The sequence below is a fragment of the Octodon degus genome, unplaced genomic scaffold (assembly GCF_000260255.1).
Source record: "Octodon degus isolate 3935 unplaced genomic scaffold, OctDeg1.0 scaffold00043, whole genome shotgun sequence".
Classification (NCBI taxonomy): domain Eukaryota; kingdom Metazoa; phylum Chordata; class Mammalia; order Rodentia; family Octodontidae; genus Octodon; species Octodon degus.
This window is the reverse complement of record NW_004524619.1, coordinates 442,804-454,911: the sequence shown is the minus strand read 5'-3', so window position 1 is coordinate 454,911 and position 12,108 is coordinate 442,804. Positions and strand designations below refer to the sequence as shown.

The 12,108-nt window shown below is 36.7% G+C and overlaps 1 protein-coding gene across 1 annotated transcript in view; it reads left to right on the top strand.

Moving 5' to 3' along the window:
* Positions 1–12,108, top strand: part of Kcnh8 (potassium voltage-gated channel subfamily H member 8) — a 393,302-nt gene that overhangs the window by 313,644 nt on the left and 67,550 nt on the right. Inside the window, exons 9-11 of the mRNA XM_004631594.1 lie at positions 2,414–2,613; positions 3,457–3,706; positions 10,243–10,457. Coding sequence (XP_004631651.1) covers positions 2,414–2,613; positions 3,457–3,706; positions 10,243–10,457 — 665 coding nt within the window. The remainder of the gene's footprint in view (positions 1–2,413; positions 2,614–3,456; positions 3,707–10,242; positions 10,458–12,108) is intronic.

Below are 12,108 nucleotides of genomic sequence, written 5' to 3'. Positions count from 1 at the left end.
CTGAGTCCTTGTCCCCAAAGGGGCACACTGAACATCGACCACACCACTGAAGAAACTGAACTCTAATTATTTTTTTCCATAGGAAAATGTTCTCATGAATTGAACAACCACCATTCTCACACATATACTCAATATTTTTTAAGTGCAAGTTTCTTAAAATGGCCCTATGAATATGGTATTACTTCTCCCTCTTAACATAAGGAAAATGAGTCTATGTAAAAGAATTATATAACTTGACAAGTTGACACCATTATAAAGAGGCAAAGACAGGATTCAAATCTCTGGCCTGTGAGATAGCTCAGCAGACTAAGCATCTGTTTAGGCAAGTGCAGTGACCAGGGTTTGATCCCCACTGGTGCCGTGCTGGTGCTAGCCCTGCCCCCAGGCCTGCTGAGCTGGCTACCATGACCCGGTGTGGTGGCACATGCCTGTAATCCCAGTGCTGGGGAGGCTGACGCAGGAGGATCACTAGGAGTTCAAAATGCATAGTGAGATCCTATACCAAACACACACACACACGATTCAAATCTTAACCTGTTTGATTCTAAAGTCCATATTCTCAGTTCACCGTTACATTGTCTTCCTTTGGCAGACCCTAAGTTTAACATTATTTTAATAAACTTTATGAAACAGTGACATATTCTTTTCAAGGAATGCCTTCCATTATTCTGTAGAGAAAATATCATATATAGCATTGTTAAGGATTTTAATTCCAGGGTTAGGTTAAAAAAAATTAGTGTGTCAGTATTATCTAAAGTCTAGTAAACGTATAGGAAAAAAGAAATTGGATTGACGTTGCCCTATAATACTCAGCAAGGACAATGCAATGAAATGTTGACACATTTACACCAACGTAACTATCTTGATGCCAAGAAAGTTTTAAAATAGCTCCTTAAATAGGGAGATATTGTTGCAGTAGACAACCTACTAAATTTTTAATCTTTTTAACCCAAAACACCTGAAACAGATTATCTCACTCAAACCTGAATCTCCTTCCTCATTGCCAGTCTCCCAACATGAAGATCATGGCTAAAATCTGAAATCCCTTAGAATTAACCTGCTGATAAGTATAAGTATACCTGGCTCTTTCTCTTCTTCCAGTTTCACAGCCCCAGTGAAATCCAAACGTTCAGGTTGTCTACTGGTGTTTCACAGTCCATTCATCACATTTCCATTCTGTTAATGACATGGATTGAGTACAAAAGTCTGCCATGAGTTTTTCTTTCTGCTTTGAGTTGTCATCTACTTTCCAAAGTAGCATTTCCTGGAAAATGAAGTCCATCCTCTATTCTATCTCCCTTGGGGGGCAAAAACTCCTGTCCTTGACCTCATCACCCTCTGATTCTACTGGTGAACAGATTCTCATTACACTGTGGTAGTAGCTGTGAGGGGAAAAAAAAAAAGGGACTGCATGGAAAAGTGAAGGTGAAATACCATGTGACTATCCAACATCATTGGAAGAGCAATACTGTATACATGTGCCATGCTGGCTCTCCTCGGGGTGGCAACAATGATGCTGCAGAATATTCTCTTCTGTGTTTTTATTTCTGTCTTGAACATTCTCAAGTTTGACAACAGACATAGGGTGGGGGTGAAGACTGGTGCCATATTCTTTTTAGCTTCAGACTGCTCAGGAAATCCTCAGCTGTATTTCCAGCCTCTTCCTCAATACTGAAAGGGTACAAATATATAATATTTAATATTATAAAACTAATTTTTAAATGATAATTTTTAGTAGATGAGGTAAAATTCCTATCCAGACTAACTAGTTGTAATGTTTATTTTTAATATTTGTTGTGATAAAAAATTTAAACTATAAATTTATAGCATAATCTATAAAACACATAAAGCTATTTTATCATAGATATTAAACTATAACTCTGTGTGTGTGTGGAGGGGGGGTACTGGGGATTGTTCCCCAGGCTTCACACATGCTATGCAATAGCTGTAGCACTGAATAGCATCCCAAGCCCCTTTTTATTTTATTTTGACATTGTCTGTTTCCAATTTGCCCAAGCTGTCATCAAACTTACAATCCTACCATGTTAGCTTCCCAAGAAGCTAGGCTCACAGGTCTATGTCAGCACACCCTGCCTATATATATTGAAACATAGGTCCGAGTAGATTTCAAAATAAGTTTTACATGACCAGATGACAGCTTAAACACTAAGGAAGAAATATGAAACTTATTTTGAATATCAGTGACAGCTTTTATGTTTTAACTATAACCAATCTCCAGTGATTTCAGGATGTCCCCTGTGACAGAACAGCTGGATGGTAATGACCGTAACAGTTGTATTAATATAGCGGCATAAAATGATATGCTTTCATCCAAGATATATAGGCTATAAATCCAACCTGAAAGGATGGCCCTCCGCCTCATTTCTTATTGTGTGCTGTGATCTCTCTCTAGCCTTGATGCACGCTTTGGTGTTTGGAAATGTGACAGCCATTATCCAGAGGATGTACTCCAGGTGGTCTCTCTACCACACTAGAACCAAGGATCTGAAGGACTTCATTCGTGTGCATCATCTGCCTCAACAGCTCAAGCAGAGGATGCTTGAATATTTCCAAACAACCTGGTCAGTCAACAATGGAATAGATTCAAATGAGGTAATGTTCATTTTTTATCATTGATGTTTTCAGGCAGAAATCACATATAAGGTAAAAACACAATGCTCAATTACAAATACCAGAAGTGACACACACCTAGCCACTTCACTATTTCTTTATTTTTTAATCCCTCATGAAGCTCAATTCATCTTCTTTGGCTTATGCATTTATAATTCGACTCTGAACTAACTAGTGTTTTACCTTAACTCACTAACTTGGTTATAGATTTTTTTTTATTTTCACTGACTCCTTTTCAAAGAAGCAATCCTTATGATAAGATAATGTTATGATCCGGATAATTAGATTAATGAAGCTCAAGTCGCCATTAGAATCAATAAAGTAAGACCCAAAAATTTGAGCAAGAGTGTTATATTTAAACTTCCATGAAGGTGAATACTATATACCACCACTGTGAAAAAGCGTCATATAAATCAACCAACCATCTCACCATTCTAACAACCAAGCCAGTAACCAAAATCTTAGGAATGGTAATTTAGTTTCTCATTATTTCGTGTGATCATGATGCCAGAGGAAATAACCTCAGGTCTTGATTCTCTAACTTCTGTCCCAGATAGGAAATTTTAGAAGTTCTAAGGAGTTAATGTTTTCCTGCCAGGTTCCTTTATTAATTTTTTCTATTCCTCCAGACTTACCAGTTGATCATTCAGTAAGACATAATTAAGGTCAGATGTTGCAAACTATTTCCAAAGCTGTACATATATAGGTTTCCTCTTGTATACAGTGGTTGGCCAAACAGCAATAAACACATCCTGTTTTCTTTTCATGTAAATCAGTTAGGCTGTGCTACCTCAGTTTGATTTCATCCTTTGCCTTCTTCCACAGCTTTTAAAAGACTTTCCAGATGAGCTGCGTTCTGACATCACTATGCATTTGAACAAGGAGATCTTACAGCTGTCCCTGTTTGAATGTGCCAGCCGGGGCTGCCTGAGGTCTCTGTCTCTGCACATCAAAACCTCTTTCTGTGCTCCGGGCGAGTATCTGCTGCGTCAGGGGGATGCTTTGCAGGCCATCTACTTTGTATGCTCGGGCTCCATGGAAGTTCTCAAAGATAGCATGGTACTGGCTATTCTTGGTAGGTCCAGTTACAGTGCTTCTGTGTAGTTTTAGTCTGGAGCATGGGTTAAGATGAAATGGAGGGGAGGGGAACCACCACATAAAAAAGGAAAATTACAGATGGACATATATGGACCCAGGATTACTCTTCATATGAGTTTAATTTCCCTACGTGCTATTATTTGAATCTTATAAAACAAAAATCCAGTGGTATAAATACCATCTTCTCCTTTCAAGTGAAAAAAGGGCTTGTTACTCAGCTGGCACAAAACATGTAGTAAAAGGAATCAACTCTATTCTTTCTTATTCCTAAAACTAAATGACCAATGATGATAGTCCACTTCCTGGTGCAAAAGCTGATCAGTTTTAAGATGGTATTTCTGTATTTTTGTGAAGAATCGATTAGAGAACAGAAAAAAAAAAGTTCTAGCTATGCTAGAATTAAAGAAAAAGTAAAGCAAAAAATACTTGCTGAATAAATTGTCATTTCAGTTAGGCGATGTTGTCACCTTAGTGACCACAGGCTTTTCTGAGTTCCTCAGAGAAAATTGCGTAAGCATGAAAATTTTGTGGCACCAAGTTGACTCTGGAGCCAGTGAGATAGCTCAGCAGTTTAAAGTGCCTGCTTAGGCAAGCTTAGTCTAAGCTCGGGAACCAGGGTTCACCTCTCCCACATGTTGCACCAGCTCCACCCCCAAGGAAGGCTGAGCTGGGCACAAAAAAAGTTGACTTTGAATGTTAAGACATAATCGGTCCTCACTGAAGTATAAAAGCCCACAACAAAAAGATAAATGGAGAAAAATTTCTATCACAATTCTATGTGAGCTTCTTTGAAAATCCACTCTTATTTGTTAGTTTATTTATTCACCTAATACTTTCTGGAGACCCATTAGTGATATCTGCACTGTTGTGATGAACAACAAAGAAAGTAGGCAAATCCCTCCCCTTGTGGGAGTTAACTAAAGAACATGATGGGAGAATAGGCTTTGAGAGTGGTAGGATGGCGGGAGGTAAGGGAATTCAGAATGTAGTTTGAACACTAATATGAAACACCAGTATTTAGAATTTTATGCTATTAAGAGGGGCCACAGTGCTTTAAAAAAAAAAAAACTCTAATGTTTTGAGAACCTAACATTTATAAGTAACCACATGCAAAGTACCATCATGCATGGGACTTCATTTAACCTTCACAACACAGAGAAATAGGCCATGGTGCTGTTTTCTGTTTTCACTAGCTGAAGCTGACCTGCCTCTTGGACTCTGTTGCCACAGCTTCTTCCTGGTCTAAACCAGTTATTCTTTGCAATTTTTAGCCTGCCATCACTGACTTTCAGCTACGGAGCTTCAAGACAGGTCGTATCTTGCAACAGGGAAGAGAATCAATAGTTCAGAATCCCTGATAGGGACTAGGTGCTTGTGTGCATTGTCCAATTTAAATATCGCAACCTTTTTAGGGTGGTATGTGTGATGTTCCTCCCAAATCCATATGTGGCAACATAATGACCAGTGTGATGGTTTTATGAGGTAGAGCTTCAGGAGTATGATGAGGTTGTGACCATAGAGCCTTCGTGATTGGGCTCAGTACCCTTATAAAAGAGGGCATCGGAGATCTGCTCTCTTTTTCTACCATTTGAGGACAGTGAGCAAGCATTGTGTAAGAATCAGAAAGTGAGCTCTCGCTAGGCACCGAGTGTGCTAGAAACTTGGCCTTGGACTTTCTGGGATCCACAACCACGAGAAACAACCTTCTGTCGCTTATAGACAACCTAGTTTACAGTATTTTGTGGCAGCAGCTCACGCAGAGTAAGGCAGTTGGATTATTCCCAGTTGAAATCAGAAAAAGAGGGCCAGCCATGTAGCTCCTTGGATTAAAATACCTGCTTAGGCAGATACAGGGGTCGAGGATTCGATTCCTGGCATGCCGTGCCAGCCCCGCTCCCAGGACGCGCTGAGATGGCTATTGAGACTGGGCTGGTGGTGTGCGCCTGTAATTCCAGTGCTTGGGAGGCTGTAAAACAGGAAGGAAGGATCACTATGAGTCCGATCTGTGTAGTGAGACCCTGTAGACCCTGTAAACCCTGTACTAAATACACTAAAAAAAGAAAGAGGACTGACCAAAAAACTCCCTATGAGTTAAAATTTATGCAATTACAATTTAATTTCAAGGGAAGTTAAGTGTATACTAGGAAAAATTTCTTTGAATAGATTAAGGATTTTAACCTTTAAAATACCACTAGGATACTACTGATAGATTTTTGTTATCTTAGATAATGTGTACATATGCTATTTGCGTTTTAGAAAAAATAATTTGTTTTTGTCTTGTTTTTTCAAAATCTCTAAAATAAATTCTCATTCTTTGTACAGTTAAAATAAATTATTTTCCAAAAAACAAAAACAAAAAAAAAAACAAATAGCTCAGCAGATTAAAGCACCTGCAAACAGGCGCAGGGGCTGGGGTTTGATCCTCTGGACTGCCGTGCCAGCCCCGGGCGCGCTGAGACTGTGGAAGGAAGGAAGGAAGGAAGGAAGGAAGGAAGGAAGGAAGGAAGGAAGGAGAAAGAAAGAGAGAGAGAGAGAGAGAGAGAGAGAGAGAGAGAGAGAGAGAGAAGAAAAAGAAAGAAAGAGCTAGCAGAAAAGGAGGCTAGTGAACAGAGACGGAACATTGTGCTTTTCATCCCTTGTTTTGTTCCTTACTATGGAAAGGGGTGCCTGCTTTCAAAGGTTTAGCTGTGTGTCTTGACCCTTTCATTTTTCTCTTTAATAGAAATGTGCGAAATAGAACAAAAATAGCCTATTATGGATTTGTCTGTTTCTTTTATTACTATTACACTAAGGCTGCCTACTTGTGTTTTCCTTTCCTTAGGAGAATTTCACCTATCTGTGCTCTCTTCTTAAATGTGCAAAATTAAAGCACAGTCATCCTGTCATTTTGTGATTCTAAGTTAGAATTGACAACCATATCTAATTTGTTTCAAAAACTGTATGATATTTTTGTGTAGTTTTCATTAGGATCACTGTAACTTTTATAGCCTGCCTATTGACAAAATCTACTTTCAAGCTGTCTAGCCATATTTTGAAACCTTCTGGTTGGATACAAAGAACCAAAACTAAGGTGCCCTTTGAGAACTGACATGATGTGAGGTTTTCCTGAACTGTGCATATTTTTAAATTTGGGAACCGGGGCTGGGGAGACAGCTCAGTGACATGCGTGCCTGCGTGGCAAGTGCAAGGTCCTGGGTTTGATCCCTGGTACACCCCTCAAAAGCATTTTTGGTAACTAATGACAATTTTAGAAATGTTATATGAAGAGATATTCCATGTTTTAAAATAAGAAGGGTGCAAATTTAATGGCTTTTGCACAAGGCTATAGCTTCTTAAACACAATTTAAATCAATTTTCTTATTATAAAAATACTGAATTACAGCTGAGAGATTTGGTTCATGGCTATTTTGCTCTGGCCCCAAGGATCTCCATGAATTGTGACTTCCAGGACTAACATTCTTACTTAATTTTTTCTACCATGCATATGTCAAAAAAAGTCTAAGTGCAGATTTCCACATGACTGTTCTGCACACTGGTGTGTATTATTAGAACTAAGCCCAAAGGTAATAAATTATTATTTGCTCTCTATGATTAGCATTATGTCAATTGAGATTGATTCATTTGCTTCCCTCTGGGAAGTTATCCAAATCCATACTGACTTTGGCAAACTAAAGTACAGGGCTGGACATTTGATCTGCAGATATTCAATACCTATTCACTCTGTTGTTGAAATGGATAAATATGTAACAGGATTTTGAGCAAAAAGCTTCACCAAACAGCTGTCAAGAGATAAATTTATTCTAACAACTGTAATCTATTCAACACATGAATACATTTCTTAATTTGACACATGGGATGGCAGTTGTCACGGGGGCAGGAGCTTGTTAGGAGGCCATAATTTGTTGGTGATATATATGTTACTTTCATGTCCAAGTAATTGTGTTTTTTCCATCCATTCATTCATTGAAGTTCCAAAAGAAAATGGCATTTCACCAATAATTGGACTCTACACATACAGACAACCTTTGTCTGCCTAAACATAAACATAAGCTACGTTCTAACTTAATGGTTTATAAATGCATCTCTTCCCTTTTTCCTCAATAGAAGAATAACAGATTAACAAAAATTAATAATATAATTCTGAAAAATGGAGACTATGCAGCTCTATACAAATCTTTCTTTTCTTCTAGAAATACAGATACTGTGACACAAAATATTAAGAAACCTAGCTCAAGATTCTACACTTAGATAGGGAGACTCATCTGTAAAATTACTGAGGATGAGAATCATGGGTATTCGCCAGTGCTGAACATAAGGTCCAGCACAGAGAGCCCATACTTCATAAATATTCACTGAATGAATAAACTGGAATTCTTTCTAGGGTGCCGAGTTTAGCAAGATGTGGGTGTTATTTTTACACTTATTGTCATTGAGGCTGAAATAGCCTACCAGGACAATCTAATATATGAAAGCTTGACAAACTAAAGCACTTGCAAATACTGTTTGATTAACAGAGAATGTGAATGTTCAGTGTACCAGACATTTCATCATGATAAATCTCCTTAATGTACAAATTTGAAAATGTAATCAAGACATCCTGGCTGTATTTACAGCTTGTATCAATACCTGACTTTGAGTATTTGAAGATCAATGTAGATTTGTAATAAAATAGGCAGAAAACAAAATTTCCAAGTTTAGCCATATTGGTGACAACAATAATTCAAACCTAAATTCTTCTACCACATGGGACCATTTATCATAATTTAGTGACTATAATACAGATTTACAGTCCTTTTTTTCTCCTGTCAGTTTGAAAATTTAAATTCAATATTAATTTGAAGTTGACACCTACATGTAACTCAATAATTTAGAAATCTGTAATTTTTTTTGATCTGTCATAAATATTTATGAATACTTCAAGTGTTCATGGTTAATTTGTCAGGTCTTTTTTTTTTGCTGACAAATTAAAATAGACATTTATTAAGGCTAGATACATGCCAGGGACTTTGTTTCCACCAGTTCTGAGTATAAAGAAATATAAAAACTTTAGAAATTAAATAAATTTTGAGTGAGGAAAGGGTGTGATTTGTTTTAAGGACATTACAATGGTATCTTGCTTGGTGCTTGTATTATTGCTATCCAATTGTTGGTTTTATATAAAATAGATCAAAATGACCATTAAAATTATTAAATTTAAAGCCCAAACACAATGCTTTTTGTGGACAAGATTCATAAACTCCTAATCTATAATCGTGAATGATCTTAGGGTCAGTGCCCTCTGAGAACTGCTTTTATGTGAAGCTTGTATAAAAATTTAGTGGATTTTTCTTTCGTGTTTTTCACATTTTAATTTTGGCTGAATTAATGGCTGTGTTTAGAATAAATCCAGAGCATTTATGCTTATACTCCTTTTAATGTCAACTTAAAATGATTATATCAATTTAAAGATTCTCTAGTCAAGCAAATTGTCCAATATTATCTAATTAATAAACACAAACAAAAAAGTTGGTCTGAAGACAGCTAATTTCCAGCCTCATACTGATACACAGGGATGTTGTATACACACACACATACGCACGCATGCGCACGCACGCGCACACACACACACACACACACACACTCACACACATCAAGACATATTGGAAGTGGGAGAGGACACAGGTCATTTGAATAAGTTTGTTCTCTCAGTCTCTCTCTCTCTCAGAGGAGAGTACATATATTTTTGTTTTCATTCATCGATTACCTTTTCTGATGCAGAGAAAAGGGGTGCTTATTCTTTTAAAGCAATAGAACTGTGTGTTGAATTTTATATACAATAGATTTGCCACCTATAATGTGTAATAGATACCTCTCCCTCTAGCCTCTGAGGGTAGGGATTTTTCCCTCCTACATGATCCTTCTGTCTTGTGGGCATGACCAGAAATAAACAGAAGAACACATGTTCAAAAACAGAAGGTCATACTTCTATTGTTTTTCAAAGTCTAAAATTAGCAAAATTAATATACTTATTGCTGATCATCCATGGGCAACATGGAGCCATTTTTCCAGTCAGAAAAATATGGTCCATTTTTACTTTCCTTAAATGGTTAAGGTGACTGTGACAAAATGTCAACTTATGTATCTGAAGCCATTTGTGAAGTACCTGACTAGAGCCCAAAGGTGGCCTACAAGTCCTAACCACATTCTTCATTCCTTCTCCCAGATCAGTGTTCCCAGCTGATGACAGCTGTGTCCAGTAGAGAATTCTTGACCATGTTTGAAGATAGTTTGGGTTGCCATAATGAGAGGCTGGCCTGAAATGTGTTGCTAAACATCGCTGTTCCACACCAGAGAATCATTGAGCCCTAAATCTCAACTCTGCCCAAGATAAACATTCTTCTCTTTTTAGTGTCATCTGAGAGAAATGAATCTGTAAAACAAATAAAGTTACCATCCTAATCTTGCATTCCTCTCTCTGTTGTTGGGTTTGTTTTATTTTTAATTGTTGGATTTTATTGTTTTTACTGTTTCTAGGGAAAGGGGACTTAATTGGAGCGAACCTATCCATTAAGGACCAGGTGATCAAGACCAATGCAGATGTAAAGGCTTTGACCTACTGTGATCTTCAGTGCATCATCCTCAAAGGACTCTTCGAAGTGCTAGACCTTTACCCAGAATATGCTCATAAATTCGTGGAAGACATTCAGCATGACCTCACCTATAACCTACGGGAAGGTCATGAGAGCGATGTAAGTCTCCTTTCTAATTAGTGCCGAACTCTACTATCACATGGTTTGGAAATCACTTGTAACTGAAAAAGCAGATGTCATAACCTCACTTTCAAAAGTTCTGATTTATTTAGCCACTGGTTGAGTCATTGAACAATTTAACTAGAAACCAAACCTGTACCTTGTTAACAAAGATACTAAGGAGATATTACTTGGATATGAGTTTCCTCCACTCAATTTCTTTCTTGTTTATTTTCATGAGCTTGTAACGAAAATCAATTTCAGTGATAAAAAAAATATTCAGATAGAGATGTGTGATTTCCTCAGAATTTGAAAATTTCCAGATAAAGTATATGGTTAAGGGTTTACTATGTTTGTGATAAGGAACTATCCCAAGTCCTAAATGTGGATTTTGTTTACAAGTAATCCTTTTGTTAAAATAGTACACAAAATTGTCTTAAAACCACTACATATGGATAAAAGGATTCTAGCCCAACATTGTCGAACAGAAGGTTTGAACATTTTAGGCTTATAAATTTACTACATATTTCAGTTTATGCAAACAACCTTCCTGTCAAAATATGTACTACACTGAATTCTGTGACTAAACTTATCATGAACATGACTTCATTGGATTTGTCACAGACAAATGATATAATAGGAATGATTGTTCAAAAGCAAGCTAGAGCATGCATAACATTCCATAACAAACAATTTCTCATTCTAGATATTTGCAACACTCAACTTTGTAGGGCTTTAAGAAGTTGATTTTGACTAATGTATATTGTAAAGATACTTTTGGTAGTCACTAACATTTTCTATTCAAAAGATGCAAAGAAAATTCAAACTGCATATTCTTTCATCTTGGTTGGAAAAGGTGACATTAGATACATAGACGATGATTACCAGTTTTTCATAGGGTTATATTAATAAGAGCAAATAACACAGGAAATATCATTGACAACCCAATATGTACTAAGCACTCTGCCTGTATATCATCTCATCCATTGCTCAAAACATATCTTTAAGGTAAGCATCGGTCTATTTCTATGAAATAAAAGGCTCAGATTCCGGCTGACAGAGTCACAAATTTGTAGGTGGCTGAGAGAGTTTGAGAGTATGAGATTTAAATCTGTCCTCTTTCTGTTAAATAGATTGTCTTTTCTTGAAATCATTTCACTCAATATTTCACTCAATAGATGAACTTTTAAAACTATGAGTTATCATTTTTTCTCCATGACAACTTATAATGGCGACTATATTTTAAGATTGAAAACAAGTTAAAGGGTGAAAACAATCCAAATGGGACGAAGAAATGAGGAGAAAGAAAGTAGCCAATTTTTTCAGTGTGAGAAGATGGAAAATATTACAATTTAATTTCTTTTCCCATTTGACTCCAATTCTAATGATTCTTATTTTAAATTATTTTATATGATATCAACATGATGTTTTGAAACTATGTACATAATGAAATAGCTAAGTTAGGTTAACTAGTGTAATCATTTCCTCAAATACTTATCATTTATTTGCAACGAGAACTTTTAAAATATATTCTTAGCAAATTTCAAAGGTACACTACAAAAAAAGGTACACTACATCATTATAGTCACCATACTGTAAAATAGATATATTTAATTTATGCTTCCTAAATGAAATTTTGCAACCTTGTGTC